The 16358-nt window shown below is 38.9% G+C and overlaps 4 protein-coding genes and 1 pseudogene across 4 annotated transcripts; 1 reads left to right on the forward strand and 4 right to left on the reverse strand.

The window, feature by feature from the left end:
• Positions 1 to 8: 8 nt before the first annotated feature.
• LOC103865571 (RNA polymerase sigma factor sigF, chloroplastic) lies at positions 9 to 3564 on the reverse strand. The gene is made up of 9 exons (XM_009143374.3): positions 3317 to 3564; positions 2938 to 3101; positions 2765 to 2862; positions 2555 to 2686; positions 2223 to 2478; positions 1921 to 2151; positions 1039 to 1179; positions 760 to 960; positions 9 to 492 (listed from the first exon to the last, which is right to left on the reverse strand). The coding sequence occupies exons 1-9, from the start codon at positions 3405 to 3407 to the stop codon at positions 205 to 207; spliced, it is 1602 nt and encodes a 533-aa protein (XP_009141622.2). The 5' UTR covers positions 3408 to 3564; the 3' UTR covers positions 9 to 204.
• On the reverse strand, positions 3434 to 4532 carry LOC117133545 (annotated as a pseudogene).
• On the reverse strand, positions 3434 to 5796 carry LOC103865572 (dehydrodolichyl diphosphate synthase 5; the record flags this gene model as incomplete). The annotated part of the gene is given in 4 exon segments (XM_033289413.1): positions 3434 to 4730; positions 4831 to 5053; positions 5619 to 5751; positions 5754 to 5796. Coding segments are annotated over 4 exon segments (573 nt in total), but the record flags the coding sequence as incomplete, so codon positions are not given.
• Positions 5745 to 13002, forward strand: LOC103865573 (auxin-responsive protein SAUR50). The gene has a single exon (XM_033289989.1). It carries the CDS (start codon positions 9105 to 9107, stop codon positions 9459 to 9461), a length of 357 nt encoding a protein of 118 aa, XP_033145880.1. The 5' UTR covers positions 5745 to 9104; the 3' UTR covers positions 9462 to 13002.
• Positions 12820 to 15816, reverse strand: LOC103865574 (phenylalanine ammonia-lyase 1). Its single transcript, XM_009143377.3, has 2 exons — positions 15169 to 15816; positions 12820 to 14770 (listed from the first exon to the last, which is right to left on the reverse strand). The coding sequence occupies exons 1-2, from the start codon at positions 15585 to 15587 to the stop codon at positions 13021 to 13023; spliced, it is 2169 nt and encodes a 722-aa protein (XP_009141625.1). The 5' UTR covers positions 15588 to 15816; the 3' UTR covers positions 12820 to 13020.
• Positions 15817 to 16358: the final 542 nt, after the last annotated feature.

Here is a 16358-nt window from a genome sequence, read left to right on the forward strand (position 1 = left end):
TCGTTCTGTTTGGTTTACATAACATTAATAAACATTATCAGAATGTAACCATCGATCTGATCTTATGGGACAGTTGAAATTCTTATAAGAAGACACCAGAAACAAAATTGAAAACACTATTCCTCATAATATCAACAAAACCCTTTTATAACAAAAGTATATTTTTGTATACACAATAGAAGAAAGCCAGTATCACCATATGAGCTAGACAAGCAAATCAGCATAAGCATTGAGTCCATGACTGTTCATGTTCTGCTTAAGCCTATACAACGCCCTGCTCTCTAGCTGCCTTACCCTCTCCTTGGACAGTCCATAAATCTCTCCTATCTCAGACAACGATCTCTGTTTCCCACCATCAATCCCAAACCTCAGCTTGATGATCTTCCTCTCCTTGGGGCTCAGTACATTGAGTAGATTCCTTACATGGTTCCTCATCATCTGCTTCCCTACGCTCATGTCCGGTGTCTCAATCCCACTGTCTGGTGTCACTTCCTGTAAATGGAAATATTAAAGGTTATTACCATGTTTTGATAGGGGTGGGAAAAAAAAACAAACCGAACCAGCCAAACCCAAACCAAACCAAAATATATGTCACAACCATTCGGTTAAAGATTTTATCAATCTAAAGAGTTCGGTTTGGTTCGGTTGACTTTAGTTAAAATTTTCTTAGACCCAACAAACCAAACCGAACATGAACCGAACTAGAATTTAAACCGGTACAATCCCACTGTCTAGTGTTACTTCATGTAAAGGTGTTACCTGAAAGGTGATGTCTTGATCAGACCAAATGGGCTGTTGCATTGAAAGAGGTGTTCTTGTGTTGTACAGAAGCTTATCAAGCTTCTCTGTTGAAACACCAACGTGGCCTGCGAGCTCCTCTTTGCTTGGAAGGTAGTTACCTTCTTGCACGCACGTCTTTCTTGCTTCGGATACTTTGCCCAGTAGCATGTACACGTTCTCCTGTATGTATTAACATGAGTAAGTTTCTTTCTAGTAGATAATGTTGAGATATCATTAGCGAGTTTAGATAAACGTTACCGGCAAACGTATTGTCCTAGAGTTTTGAAATATAGACTTTCTTATGGATTGACGAATCCACCAGTATGCGTAGGTAGCGAATCTGAAACCGGACTGGGGTTTGAACTTCTCTACACTCTTCATTAGCCCCATGCTTCCTTCCTAAGAACCACCATAAGAAAATAGACTTCAAGTTAGATCCCTCTGTTGCATACTGATCAGACTAGGGCTATGATTTTGAACTAAACCGAAACAAAATTTTGGTAAGTTCGGTTCGGTAGGTTTTTTGGTTCAGTTTCGCAACCGGTTACTTCGGTTTTCTTTAAAAAAGAAAAATTATAACTAAACCATACCCAAAACCCGAACCAAATTGCAAAATGAACTAACCAAATTTCAAACCGAACTTATCCAAAATTTTAACAAATTCGACCAAAATATAACCGAAATCAAAAACTTACGTAGGATTTTCAAAAACCGAACTAATCGAATACCGAACCAAACTTTATTTCAGATAAATTCAGTAAGATTTATGTTGAACCGAACTATCCGAACCCACATGCCTACTAGATAAGACATAGTTAGAGTTCAACACAATGGGGGTGATTAGTTGGGTTGTAAGAAGTGACTTTAGCTTTAATTTCCGTCTACAAACTTAAATACTACCAATCATGCTTTATCTTAGTTTTTAAAGCTACAACCAAAAAACTAAAGCTACATCAAAAATATACAAAAAAATGGTTGTAAAAATCTTATTTTCTAAAACCCCATCTTTTTAGCTGTAGGAAATTTTAAAGCTACATCCCTTAAAACTAAATCAAAAAATTATACAGACTAAATTCTAAAGTAAATTTTCTATAGTTACAGCCCAACCAATTACCCCAATGTGTTAGTTTGAAAGCTAACCTGCAATAAGTCCTGAAAGTTGAGTCCACGGTTCTGATACTGCTTAGCAATATGGACCACCAGACGCAAGTTTGCAGTAATCAGCTTCTCCCTGCTGCTTCTACCGCGGTGGATTTCAGATTTCAAGACAGGTCCACTTATCCCCAAAGCTTCAGCCCATTCAGCTATTGTTGGTTCACATCCATTTTGAGATTCAAGCTTAGTCTTCACCTTCTCCAACTTAATCAAATTCTGATTATCATCAAGAAGTTAGTTAGCATCAGGGAAAGTAAGTCTCCAAGGGGAAGCTCAAAGAAGCACACCTGTATATGTGTTATGAGCTCAGCTTCCTCTTTAGCAGTGAGAAGCTGTTTCGTCTCAGGTCCCCACAAGAAGAGCTGGAGCGCGTCATCGTTATCAAACCCTTGTCTCATCTTCTTCTTGGCATTGCTTTTCTGAGGAAGGTAACTACTCTCATTGTCTAAACCGTTTGGTTTCGGAGCTCTTCTGTTCCTCGCTCGTCTCTCGAGCAGCTTCTTCGATCTAACGACTGTTCCCTCTTCTAAGGACATGGAGGAGCTACAACAAAAGAAAACATTAAATGTTTTTGACATGATTTGGTGAGATAGACAAAAACAAGGGTAAAGAAGCAAACCTAGTGGGTGGAGCTGCTGTTTCAGAGTCTTCAGCTAACAATGCAGCTTGTTTAGAAGCTGATAAAGCCTTGTGAGCTAGTGCAACCGCATCTTCTAAGGGAGATACAACTGTTGGAGAAGGAGATAGCAACCTGTAAAATAAAAAAAGGTAAGGAAACTCAAAAGGCTCAAAACTAATGCTAGTTTAGGAAAGGGACTAGAGAGATTACAAGTTCCATAAACCAGCAGATTGAAGCAGTTGCTGTTCGAATTTCTCATCTTCTCGAGATGAGACTAACCCATCAAACTGCCTTCTCTCCAGAGTCAACTTAAAAGAGTAAAAGGAACCAAAGATGAGTTTTTTTTTATCACTAGAGATGACAATAACTTTATGATATCGAACCTGCTGAGATGTCCTGTCTTCTCTTAAGGAGTGTGAGAGAGGAGGAGGTCTAGACTCTTCCCGTGGCTCCTGTGAGAGAACAGACGCAGGGAAGTGTCGAGACAGAGAGGCGAGATGGCGTGAGTTTATAACAGGTGTTGCTGTTTGCTCATGAAGCATCACCACTGCAACAACAAAAAAAAAAAGAAGAGAATATAACAATTTAAAAAAAAAAAAAAAAAACAAATCAGAACAGACTAACACAAAAGAAACTCTTGTCGGAAGGAAAACACAGAAACATTGTGAACAGTAGTTATGTCTTGTCTGAATAATATCAGAGTTCCAAAGAAGAAGAAGAAGAAGAATGCGAAGAAGCAAAAGCACAGGTAAGAGAAAGAACCAGAGGAAGGAGAAGAGAAGCCGTTCTTGAGATGTGTCTTTGTCGGAAACGAAGGAGATGAAGAAACCAAGTTCTTCGTCGTAGCTTCCATTGCAAGAAAAACTCACAAGGTACTGCTTTTTTTTTGTTGTGAATGGCTAAGGAAGACGGAGGCTACTCATGACGAGCAGATAAGGCAATCAGCTCTCGATATCCTCAGCGCTGCCATGGAAGTGTGGTCTCAGACCCACCTAGGCCAGATTTTTTTCTTCTCTTCTTAAAAATCATATTGGGCCCCTTACTGGGTTTAGGATAGGCCCACTATAATGAAAAAGCCCAAATATTTAAATGTTAATTATTTCCAATTCCAGAGGGAAGTGGTCAACGTCATAAAGTAAGAGTGGTGATCACTTTAACCCTAGATTCTCTGTCTGAATCTCTCTGTTGGATTATACAAAAGCTTTGTTTGGTTTCCATTACTGTGACAGTAGAGCCAAACTCGATGAGTTCTGAGATGGTGTTTTTCTATATGATGCTTTTACAAAGGTTTTGTGGATCAAGGTCTAAGTTAGTTTCGAGGTTTAATACGTTACTAAAATAATTGTGATTGTTTAAAACAATAATTAACAATTGCAAACTCGAAATTCAGAATTTTTTAGATGATGTTTTGTAGAAAACCAACAAAAATTAAAAGTAACATTTTAAGCTAGTAAACGTAAAAACGCACATGTTCATTAATTGAACAATTTTATTCGTGAGATATGAAACTCAAAGTTTAAACTCTTAGACCAAATCGCCTCTCCCTCTGCTGATACCAAGTCAAGGCCTCGAGATACTCAGCCTTGCCGAACTCAGGCCACAGTACAGTAGGAAAGTAGAGCTCAGTGTAAGCTGATTGCCATAGGAAAAAGTTACTGATCCTTTGTTCTCCACCCGTTCTGATCAACAGATCAGGGATAGGGAACTCACTACACTTTGTCATCAGTTCGTTTTCCATCAACTTTTCGTTGATGTCCTCCAATTGGATCAAGCCGTTTTTCGCCTTTTCAGCAAGACTTTTACACGCTTGTAAGATATCTAACCTTCCGCTATAGTCTAGCGCCATGATGAGTTGCTTCCCTTTGTAGCTCTTTGTAGCTTCTTCTACCTCTAGTATCGCATCTCGAAGCGACGCGGGGATGTTTTCCCGCTTTCCGATAACCGTAACCTTGATTTTTTGTCTAAATTAAGAAGAAAGGAAATATTAACATTGTATAACGCTTCATAAAAGGATCAAAAATAAACGTTTACATCCATTGTACAAAAGTGATCTTTCGATATGGATAAATTCAAAAATAAAAATAAAAAAACGATCAACGATAACATGTTGGGATACCTGTGGGCTTGAGGTATCATCATCTTGGCAAAAAATGACCATCCAGTAGTCAACTTCATCCTGATGAAAGAAAAAAAAAATCACTGAATCGAAACGGATATAAAATGTATCTTGAAATTTTCTAGAAATGATCAGTCTTTCATATTTTTTGGAATCACACCTGGGGTCTTCTCCAATTTTCAGTAGAGAAAGCAAAGAGTGAAACAGTGTTTATCCCCGCAATGAAAAATTCCTCAGTCATATCCAAGGCTCTTCTGCATCCAGCTTCTTGACCTTCCGCTATCGTGAGTCCGTTTTGCTTCGCCCAACGTCTATTTCCATCCAATATGATTGCCACATGTTTTGGCATTGTCCCTTGGTTCTCTTTCTCTCCAAGTGTACCACTACAAATCAGTAAGAACAAATAAGCTTGAAACTTTCATGTATCATCTAGTAGAAAGTTAGAATTAATCACTTGAGCAATGCCTTTTTCTCTTGGCATACAATTAACCAAACAAAATATTATATATATACATGAGTGTGTATACCTATGCCGTTGTGGGGTCATGATTGCACGTTAAATTAGACCCATCACAATTCGTAGATTTTTCTTAAGGATGGTCTAATATAGTTATCACGTGTCGGTCAATGAGACCTAGATATCCATATAGATTATACAGTTGTGTAAAATGTGTCCATATTGATTATAGAGTTAGCAGGCAATATGAAAACGCAAATATGTTGAAAAATCTAAATACGTCGAATAAATAAAATGACCATATATAGGCTAATAGTGTTGTTAAATTGGTGGCATTACTGTTTTTTTTCTTTTGAAGAACAGATCAAACTACTGTTAGTTTGTAGGTTCTTAAATTAGGTAATTGATGTTTGCCTGAGAGAAACAATTCACTTACCAAAAGGATTAAGAAATTTCACGTAAAAACTATAAGTAACAGAGAAGCACACTACCTTATCTCGTTCCTCTCATCTTTTTCATGGTACTGATCAGATATTGCGCTTTTGATAAATCTGTGGGTATTTTTGAAGTAAAGAGGAACACATGGACTTTTCATGGAAAGAGGAACACTTAAACGCCTAGACTGAAGAGACAAAGGATGAGAATAAGAGCAAGAAAAGTAAAGACTATAGAGTGTAGACACCATTATCGTTTGTTTTCGATATGCATTGGAGTTGATTAATTTCACCCATCTATATAAATATACTTGAAGGGGTCCGGGTTCAAAGACGCACATGATCAATGGAACCTTCCCTCTCTCACCCTCTCTGTCTTTCCTTGATGCTACGCAACGACAGGTCATAATAAGTATCAAGATTAATGAGATCTTACGTCGCTAGAAAGTCGCTAGATGGTTTTGTCACGTGATTTCTTAATCTTAATGAGTTCAAGAAAATCACAAGGTCCTGTGCTTTTGTGAATAGCTAAGGAACGACGAATCATAACATGAGGCTACTCAATGACGAGCAGATAAGGCAATCAGCTCTCGCGCTGCCATGGAAGTGTGGTTCCAGACCCACCTAGGCCAGATTTTTCTTCTCTTCTCAAAATCATGTTGGGCCTCTTATTGGGTATAATATAGGCCCACCAGAATGAAAAATATTTGTGCTCCAATTTTAAAATTATATTTTAAATCTGGATATGTGGTAGAATTTAATTATGTTCGATTTAGTTGGGAATTTTTATTTTTGTTTTTGTATTTGTTGTCCCCGCCCTACAAAAAGAATTATCATTATTTTTTGGTAAAATGTTAAGCTAGAATGTTAAGCTACAAAAAGAATTTCATTATTTGGCAGAAGAATACTGTACATCATTAATTGAATAAGCATCCTTAACGTAAAGTACTATTTATGTACAGTAGTTTTTAGAAACCTAAATACAAAACATTTACATAATGAACTACTGGAACCTTCAATTCTTGTTCAACTTTTACTTCTTCTTTTTTTTAGTTTTATCCAAAAAAAGTGAAGATGTCTTGAAGTTGTGAATTCTCTTCATAAAAATTTAAAGTGAAATTTATTTTGAAGGATCCCTTTGATAATGAAAAGTTAAATTTTATCAAATTAAATAATTTTATTAACTAATTGTTCTTAAATTGACGATGAAAAGCGCAAAAGCACAACCTTAGGTGATGGAGATGGTAGATAAATACAACTAAATTAGTAAACACGGCTTTACATGAACCTATGTACATACCATTCACAAATCAAACGCGCTTTTAACACTGTTACACTGGTCATAATATTAAAAGTTTTAATTTAAAACACTCTCACTTCCTTGTTCATCCCAATTCGATGGGGCATGCTGGTCCATTTGTGTGTAGTCCCGTCGCTATCGAATACAATAACAGTGTCTGCTGTTTGCATGTTCAAACCAAAGACCACCGGCATTGCACGTGTGCTCAAAACTACCATGCATGAAGAGATTCTGAGACTTGTGATCATTTTCAATAAAAGAATAGTTTCGGATTCAACCATAAACATGTAGATACATTGACAAAGAAGCCATTCAATATCATAATTTACATTCCGTGTGGTCCGGTTATAATAGAACCTCAAACATTTTAACAAGTGTAATGTTATTATTTCTCAAAAAGAAAGTGTAATGTTATAATTATCTGAGTTTCATTTTATAGTGTTTTTAAGAATTATAGTTGTTAAAATGTTAATACGGTGATTAACTTGATGACAAAAGTCCAACGCGGTGGAACTACCAGGGTTCGAGTCTCGGCCACTAAAATCTTAACATTTAGGCATCATGGTAATACGTAACTAGTCTGGACCACTTTTTTGTGGTTAGAATACCCTTGTATAATTTTAAAAAAATGTTTTTCTTGGCCCCGGTTATGCATCCAGTTCATATGAATGTAACTTCTTGTCCATTTTTATTTAAATGGCCAAAATAAAACTAGTAAATGTAAATTATCATATGTTTATTTACATTCTTGTCTTCGTCATTTTCAAATTTTCGCAAACCAAAACATTTTAACTATTGTAAGAAAATTATAAAATGAAATATAGATAATAACAACATTTTCTGACATTCAAATAAATACAAAAGCATAATTTTTTCTTCAAAATTAGAAAAGAAAAAAAGTTAACGTATCTTACACGTGACGCTTTCATGGTTTTGAGTTCAGTATTACTAACCCATCATTTAATCAAATTTGTTATCCTTAAATATAAACTAATAAATTTAAAGATTAAAATTATAGATCTCTTATGATGTTTTATATATAATCTCATTCTAATAAAATGACGGGAGGATTACGAAAATTGTCTAACTTAAATGTTTTTAAAAGGATATGTTTTTTCTTCTTCTGTTTGGTCGAAAAAGAATATGTTTTGTTGATATAAAATTACAGATAGGTATGCTTTTCCTAAAATTATAAATCTAAATTCTAAACACGCACACAACACATACATTACAGATAGATATGTTTCGTACGCACAAGCTCGCAAAAATTAAAGGCAGAAGAATCCTGCTTCGTTCGGCAGTCACTGTTACTCAATTTGACAGACTCAAAACTAACTTCACAAAACACGCACACAACACGAACATTACACATAGATAGATAGATCCGAGAGAGACGCTTTGGAAGAGAAATAGTGTAACAATTAGAAACTCTTACGCAATAGAAAGGAAACATGTTTGTGAGTTATTATGGGGTTGGACTCTAACCACCGTTACTCTATTTCTCTCTTATTACGGACCCTCAAACATTGACATTTCTCTATCCATGTAACCTCTCAAGAGACAATAGCCCTTTCACCATCCCTACTCTCTATCTTGTGAACCATAAACGTCCCACGTACATCAAATGCTCTAAGTATTATCAGAATTATGCAGCACCATTGCATGGTTCTATATTAGCCGTCCATGTGTTGACAAGTCAAGAAGTCACTTAAGCTAGTAGAGCCTTGAGCTGCTTAGATCCAACACAGCTCTAGGAAAAGTCAAGCGATCTGATTCTGGATACAAGCATTTCTGCACATCATACTGAAACTATATTATAGAATATCCAATGCATGAATCATTGACCAGGATCACCCTTTCTCCAAGAAGATTTAGACCCATTCCTGAACCCTATCCAATTCATATCTCCTCTATATTTCTGCACTTATTGTCTTGTGGGGTCTCCCATGAACTTCAAGAACTCTGACACCATTTTTGTAATACTTTTAAAATTTGAAGATGAACCATTTATGATCAAAAATAACAGAACCGCATGATTGAATAAAGTACTGTACCATTTAAAAGTCGACTGTCATGTTCAAACATTTAATGAGGAGCTTTGATATACTTCTACTTCGGCATGTATATATGTATATATAAACCCGTTCTCCACCTTGTACTCTCATCCCAATACACATTTTCTCATCACAACATTACATTCATCAAATCTATATCTTGTTGATCAATCATCTCCTCCTACTAAAATGAAGACTAAGTTCATCAAGTCCTGCGAAAAGAAACTAAAGAAGATGACAGTCACAACACCTTGTAAGTTTTGCGAAAGAATTTGCTTGGCGTTCAAGAGGGAAGCTGAGGTGATACCAAAAGATGTCCCTAAGGGACACTTGGTTGTCTACGTAGGTGAGGAGTCCATGAGGTTTGTGATTAAGATCAGCTTACTTGCACACCCACTCTTCAAGGCACTGCTGGATCAAGCACAGGATGCTTATGGTTTCAGTGCAGACGCCAGACTATGGATTCCATGCGATGTGAGCACCTTCCTCGACGTTGTCCGTTGTGCTGGTTCTCCACAGTATCAGAACAGTTGTATGTGTATCTAGGAAGGTTCTTCAAGGAACTCAAGGCATTCTTTTATTTATCCAGAGGGGGCCATGTTTCCAAAGAGTGGTGGTTAATGCTAAGCTATTGCAGTACACTAATAATGTAAAACTTTTTGAATTGATATGTTATCAGCTAGGCAAGCTGTAAACACGATTAAAATTATGTATCATTACTTCTCCAGCTCCATAAATATACATGAAGCCATTAACGCAAGAATAGAAGGCATTAATCCATGAAAATTACTAGAGAAACATACAAACCAAGTAACTGAAACCATACAGCTCTTTAACAAATGTATGTTATCTGTGGTGAGGGCAGAAAAAGAGAGAACATAATAGTTTGCTTTTCACGCATCTCAAGACCAAAAGGCAAAACGACCTACAAAACCTGTGTAGTTCTTGAAAGAATCAGTCGAAAATAAGATATTATGACCAAGAGTTTAGTCTACGAATTCGTAAGGGTTGGCCATGAAATCCAAATCATAGCAACCAATGTTCCACATTGCATCAATCCAAAGAATGCATTAACATGTTAGTATTGACAAAAAGAAGATCAAAATGGCTACTAGATGATAGGTACACTTAAAGCCAAGGGTTAGGATCTATTAACCATTCCCAAAATGACCACCTTCATGGTTTTGACAGAAGCAAGATATACACAACGGACATTCTTGTTCAAATGAGTAGTTGTATCGTACTTCCTTCACACGTAATCCTATGTGCTTACATACATCAAATGGATGGCATTCATATCAATCAACTGTACTGTGACTCTAAAACCAAAGGAACCTAGTCATTGTCATCTCAACCCATTGATCAAATTCTACATTTCTCTTCTCCCAAACCTTCTACCTTCTACCTTTTACCTGCGCATCTTTACACCTAGCTGCTAAGTAAAACACTAACCAAGCCGCCATGAAGTAAACTTCCAAAGCAGACTGGATCACAGTAGCAAACCTTCTCCCCCCACAACTCGAATCAGAACCCATCTGAACAAAGAATCGCCTCTAGACACTTATTAAGCTGCACAGCCTGATGCAACAGAAGAGACACCACATACCAAACCTTCCTTCACAATCTCCCTCGAATACTCCACGGTGGCATAACAGCGAAAGGCATCAGCTTTAACCTCACAAAGGGCCTGAAACTCTCAAAGTCCTTGTCTTCGGACAGATTAATTCTACTTTTGTCTGAATGTATCGATGTTCTAATCAACTCTGATGGGCCATATGGGCTTTTAATTGGGCCTTAGCAACTGACAAGTTTGATGTCGAATCACTCCTAATATTTCATCTCCATGCATATTTTTTTTGTTGGTAAAGCTTGGAGGACTAATCATCAAAATGTAATTGATTTTTTTTTTTTTTTTTTTGCTAAAAATGTAAATGTCATTACTAGAATGATGGTTTGGTTACAAATTTTGAACCAGAATCTGCTAATTAAAGCCATTCAGTTCTTAGGAGCTGCAAAAAAAGTAAAAACCCCTAAGAAACTATGATTTAGGTCCATAGCAAACCACTAATGGTGAGCAATGAAGCTAATTTAAAACTAAAACAAGAGACAGCAGAATTGATCCCTTACAAAATGCTTCCTGATCACCTAATACGACCAAGAGAATAGCTACCAGCTGTTCGGACGAACACACACCCGAAGGTGGCTCCAAACGGCTTCAACGGAGGCGCCTGGAAACGGCCCCGGAACACCAGAGGAGGAGGACGCCGAACAAACAGACCCGAAGCTAACGCAGCGAAAAGACAAAGTGTAATCTCGACATTCCAACCAGTGAAGAGTAAGAGCAGAAATCAGGTCAACGCAGGCGGTAATATCACCCTCTCAACCGGCCACGGACCTAGAAGATGTGGTGGAAACATCGAGAGGAAACACAAAGCTTTCGCCGGGGGCAAAAGAAGGGACGTGAGAACGCAGAAGGAGACTGACGAAAGACTCCTCAACAACAGGCAGCATCAATTGTGAGCAGAGCTTCACCTTCAAACAAAGACACCTTCACAGGGTTGTCCTCAAAACCCTCATTATCAGCATCAACAAACGAGAAGGGAGAGCACAAGAGCTCACAGAAGAACGCCATGGCAGCTGAATCTCGAACTAAGAACATAGGTCCTCTGTGGCGAGCCTACACACCACTTTTCACTCAGAGACTAAGAGGAGAAGCTCTACACATACCTTGGGCCAGCGGTGGAATAAATCGATTGGAGCAAACCTAGAGCCAGGAGCAGCGACGGTGCGTCACATGAAACTGGTGGTTCACGGACCTCAGATCTGACCCAGATCTGAGCACAATTGACTCATCCAAGGCTGATTCAAAGCCCCTGAGGTACCCTCGATCGACCTCGCCTCGCCGGAACTCCGGAGAAACCATGAACGCCCATGGTTCCCGATAGATCTAAAGAGAAATCCAGAGCCACCAAGCAAAGAGGAGAGACATGATGAGGAGAGTAACAGGGAGAAGGCTTGGACATGGGAGCACTGGCAGGGGTGGCGACCGGAGCAGAAGCATCCGGCCACCGAGACGGTTGAGCAGAAGACGCGGCGGCTAGGTTAAGGTTTTGGGGGAGAGACCCTAGAGAGAAATCGTCGACGTCTTTCGATTTTCGTTTTCTTGACTTCTTGAAATTGTCAAAAAAAAAAAAATGTAATTGATTGCCTTCCAAATAATAAGACATAAACTTGTACCAGAAATTAAAAGTGAAGTGGAGACAGGCTCTATTCAACTAACTAGAAAGTCAACTCTGATGGATCAGCACTATCTTTAATTTGGTTGTAAAGAGTTGCGATAGACTGCTATACCGTTAGACCTAACATTCAAACACAAAAGTTTCAGCTATGTTTTACCTTATTCTGATGCAATGTCAAATGATCAGACCTAATATGGTATGGATTTCTTTTAATTTTATGAGTTTGCTTCCGTTTCGTATCAGTTAGTTTGTAGTAGTCAGATGGAATAGCTCACTTACTGGACTGATTCTTCCATGTTAGCCACAGTCTTCTGAGAGTGGAGTCTTATTAGTGGAATATTTTCCAGTCTTATAAAAATGAAATGCAAATTCTGTGTGTAACCTTTAAAACGGAATATTGATCATTACACTTTAACAAATTAAAGTTTTTTTAGTTTCGGTTGATACTTATTTTCAATTATAAAAATAGTTCTAGTATCGATGTTTCATTGGGAAGTTTATAACAAATAATGTGTGACTTTATAAGAGTTTTATTATCTTTAAATGATTCCATTAGATTGAGACTGGTTAAGATGATTCCATTAGAAGTGAAGTTGATAAACAGTATCTAATTAATGATCTGTATCTTCTTAATAGTTGTCCACTTTGTTATGGAGACTTCCATATACCCAAATTTGACAAAATGTATCATTTCACACTTGTAACAAGAAAAAAATGTTCATTTGAGAACTTACAATGAGTTTTACAGACAATTTATAAACTAGACAAAGACAGAAACCACTTCACAGGCAATCATTTGGTAAAATTATTCAGACATTTAAAAAAAAAACTTAATAGTAAAAAAAAAACAGAACCTTTAATCACTCTTAACATATAGGAATGGGAGCTCCGTTCCACTCATCGAGACACTCCATCAACGGATCAATAATCTTCCCTTCACAGATCGCCGTGAAAACCTTATCAAACTCTTCTCCGGGCGACGTCGCTTTCTCTCCGGTCAAAAGCTCTGTTCCAAGCTCCTCCCTCACAAACCTATACAAAGGATACGACCTACACTCCTTGATCCTGTTCGGTATCGCAGCTGTTCCGTTATCATACGCCGCTCTAGCTGCCTCCACTTCTTTAGGTAGCACCGCCTTGAGCTCCTCCTCGAAGGCTCCAATCTTATGGAAGATCGAAGTCATTGCATTCTTCTCGCTCTCACCGTTGACCAAAGCATGGTCAACGATGACTTGCCTCAGCTTCTGGATCAACGGGTACGTGGCGCTGCATGGGTCGTCCGCGTACGTGTAGACTTGCTCACGGTCGACGACTTTGAGTAAGTCTTTCTCGCAGAAGCGTGATGGGTGAAGCTCACCGTTGACTCCAGTGGTGAGAACTTTCTTGGCGACTTGAGAGACTGTGTTCTTGACCGTTTGTTTTAGATTCTCCTCCAAGTGTCTTAGATCGATGGCTTGGCAGATTCCGACAAGGAACGTTGTCGACATGAGTTTGAGTATGTCTACAGCTTCTGATGTCTTGCGAGATGAGATTAGTCCTAAAGAGTTCACGTCTTGGTTGTGTTGCTCAGCTGATTGAACATGGCTAGTCACGGGGTTGGCCAAGTACTGAAGCTCTGAACAGTACGAAGCCATCGCGATCTCCGCTCCTTTGAAACCGTAGTCCAAACTAGGGTTCCTCGAAGCGGTTAGGTTCGAAGGAAGACCGTTGTTGTAATAATCGTTGACCAGCTCGGAGAACTGAGCGAACATGAGCTTCCCTATGGCCGCGATAGCTAAACGTGTGTTGTCCATAGACACACCGATGGGTGTTCCCTGGAAGTTACCACCGTGAATGGCTTTGTTTCTCGAGACATCGATCAAAGGGTTGTCGTTGACGGAGTTTATCTCACGCTCGATGGACTTGGTCGCGTAACGGATCACTTCTATCTGAGGACCTAGCCATTGGGGAGAGGTACGTAGAGCGTAACGGTCTTGTTTGGGTTTTTGTAACGGATCCATCTCGTGAAGCTTCTGAGCTAGCTTCATGTACGAGCTCCCGTCGAGAATGTGTTCCATTATAGCCGCGGCTTCTATCTGCCCGGGGTGGTGCTTCAGCCGGTGAGTCAAATGATCGGTGAACTCCGGCTTCCCGCTCATCACCTCGGCGAAGACGGCTGATAAAACCTCGGCCAGGACCGAGAGGACGTTGGCTTCGAAGAGAACCATCGACGCCATGCCGGAGCCAACGGCCGTGCCGTTGACTAGGGCGAGGCCTTCCTTAGGCTGGAGGTCAAAGAAGCCTGAGGTGACTCCAGCCATTTTGAAGGCTTCCTCTGCGTTTAGGGCTTCGCCGTTGGGACCGGTGGCTTTGGAGTTGGGACGTCCGGTTAAGAGTCCGGCGATGTAGGAGAGGGGGACGAGGTCTCCGGAGGCGGTGATGGTGCCGCGGAGAGGGAGGGAAGGAGTGATGTTGTTGTTGAGGAAACTTGTTATGGCCTCGAGGATCTCGAAACGTATGCCGGAGTATCCTTGGAGGAGAGTGTTGATACGTACGAGCATGGCGGCTCTTGTGGCGGAGTGTGGTAATGTGTGGGATGTTTCCTTCGTGCTGCCGAATATTCCGGCGTTCAGAAATCTGCAAACGAATTTTGTGTTAGTTAGTTATTAATTAAGTTCTTTAAAATTTTAATAAAAAAAAATTACCCAAACAAAAGTTCCAAAAAAAACAAATAATTACCCAAACAATGTATTTAAATATTGAAAATAAAATGCATATATAGACAGAACCTAACCCGACCCAACCCAGCTTATTTCCCATGCAATGTCATAACCTTAAGGCTTTATAGAAATTGTCTCCCGTTGTTTTAAAATTCATTATTAAACTTTATAGAAATTTGTCTCCCGTTTATTTTAATATATTTAATATATATTTTTAATATAGATGTAATACCACGCCCAAATATAAGCTGCCACGTATTAATATCTTTGTAATTTTAGAAATATGAGTAAATATAAATATAATTATATAATTACCTTATAAGCTCTTTCTGAAGAGCGACACCGTTCTTGGTTCTCCGGTGAGAAGTAGCACCAAAACCAGTAGTAACACCATAACTATCGGTTCCTTTGCCCATACTCTCCATCACCCAATCACTACTCGCTTTCACACCGGCTCTCGCCGTCTCCGACAACTCCACCTTCACACCGTTTCCAAGGGTCGAGATTGCTGCCACTTGTCCGATCGTGAGAGTCTCGCCTCCGAGATTCACCACTGGCCTCCTAAACTCCTTCACCATTCTCTTCACCTCATCCAAATGGCTCCCTTTCATTTGCTCCGCTGCAGCTCCCCAGTTGAGAGGATCAGCCCCAACCACCGTGGCATTCTTCTTGATCTCTCCGCCGCATAACATAGCGTCGACTTCTCCTCCGTGTGATAATCCGTTAACCTCCATTACAATATCGGGATTATGAATTAAAAATTAAAAGGAGATGATTATAGCTAGAGAGATCTTTTATATTATTTTTGTTGTTTTAAGGAATTTGAGTTGTTCCTGAGGGAGAAGAGATGAATGAAGGGTGGTTTAAATAAGGTGGTAGAGTTTGATGGTAGGTAAGCACAAGAGAGCTAGTTTTTAATTTTATTTTTATTTTTTTTCATTTTCTATAATGATATAATTTTAAAAGACAAAATTGACATTAGTGAGAAAGAAGGAGTTGGTTGAGAATTAATTATGACCGTTGGATGGAGTGTGAGGGATTCTAGTGGTGGAGATTATAATTCGTGGATTGGTTTTAGTCGCAAAAGGAGTTGTTTTTAAACGCGTTGGTGATTTTTTATCTATGTTCTCGTCAGCATCACAGTGGTAAAAGTGGTCGTGGCTGGTGGCTGACGATAGTTGGCATTTCGCGGTTGGTGAGACTTTGAGATTTTTGGTTTGAAGAGTGGTTTTTGTTTTTGTTTTTGTTTTTGTTTTTGGAGTAAAGCGTTTCATTGTGATGGGAGTAGGTGTGTAATGTATGAACGTAATTGAGTCAATTTACGTCCCCACCACAACACTCTTTCATTTCATTTAGTATTTTCTATGTTATTTTGGGGGTGATTGGTTGGAATGTAGGAAGTGACTTTAGCTTTAGTTTTCATCTACAACCTTAAATATTACCAATCATGTTTTATCTTGGTTTTTAAAGCTACAACCAAAAAATTAAAGATACAGCAAAAACAC

The sequence above is a fragment of the Brassica rapa genome, chromosome A04, assembly GCF_000309985.2.
Source record: "Brassica rapa cultivar Chiifu-401-42 chromosome A04, CAAS_Brap_v3.01, whole genome shotgun sequence".
NCBI lineage: Eukaryota > Viridiplantae > Streptophyta > Magnoliopsida > Brassicales > Brassicaceae > Brassica > Brassica rapa.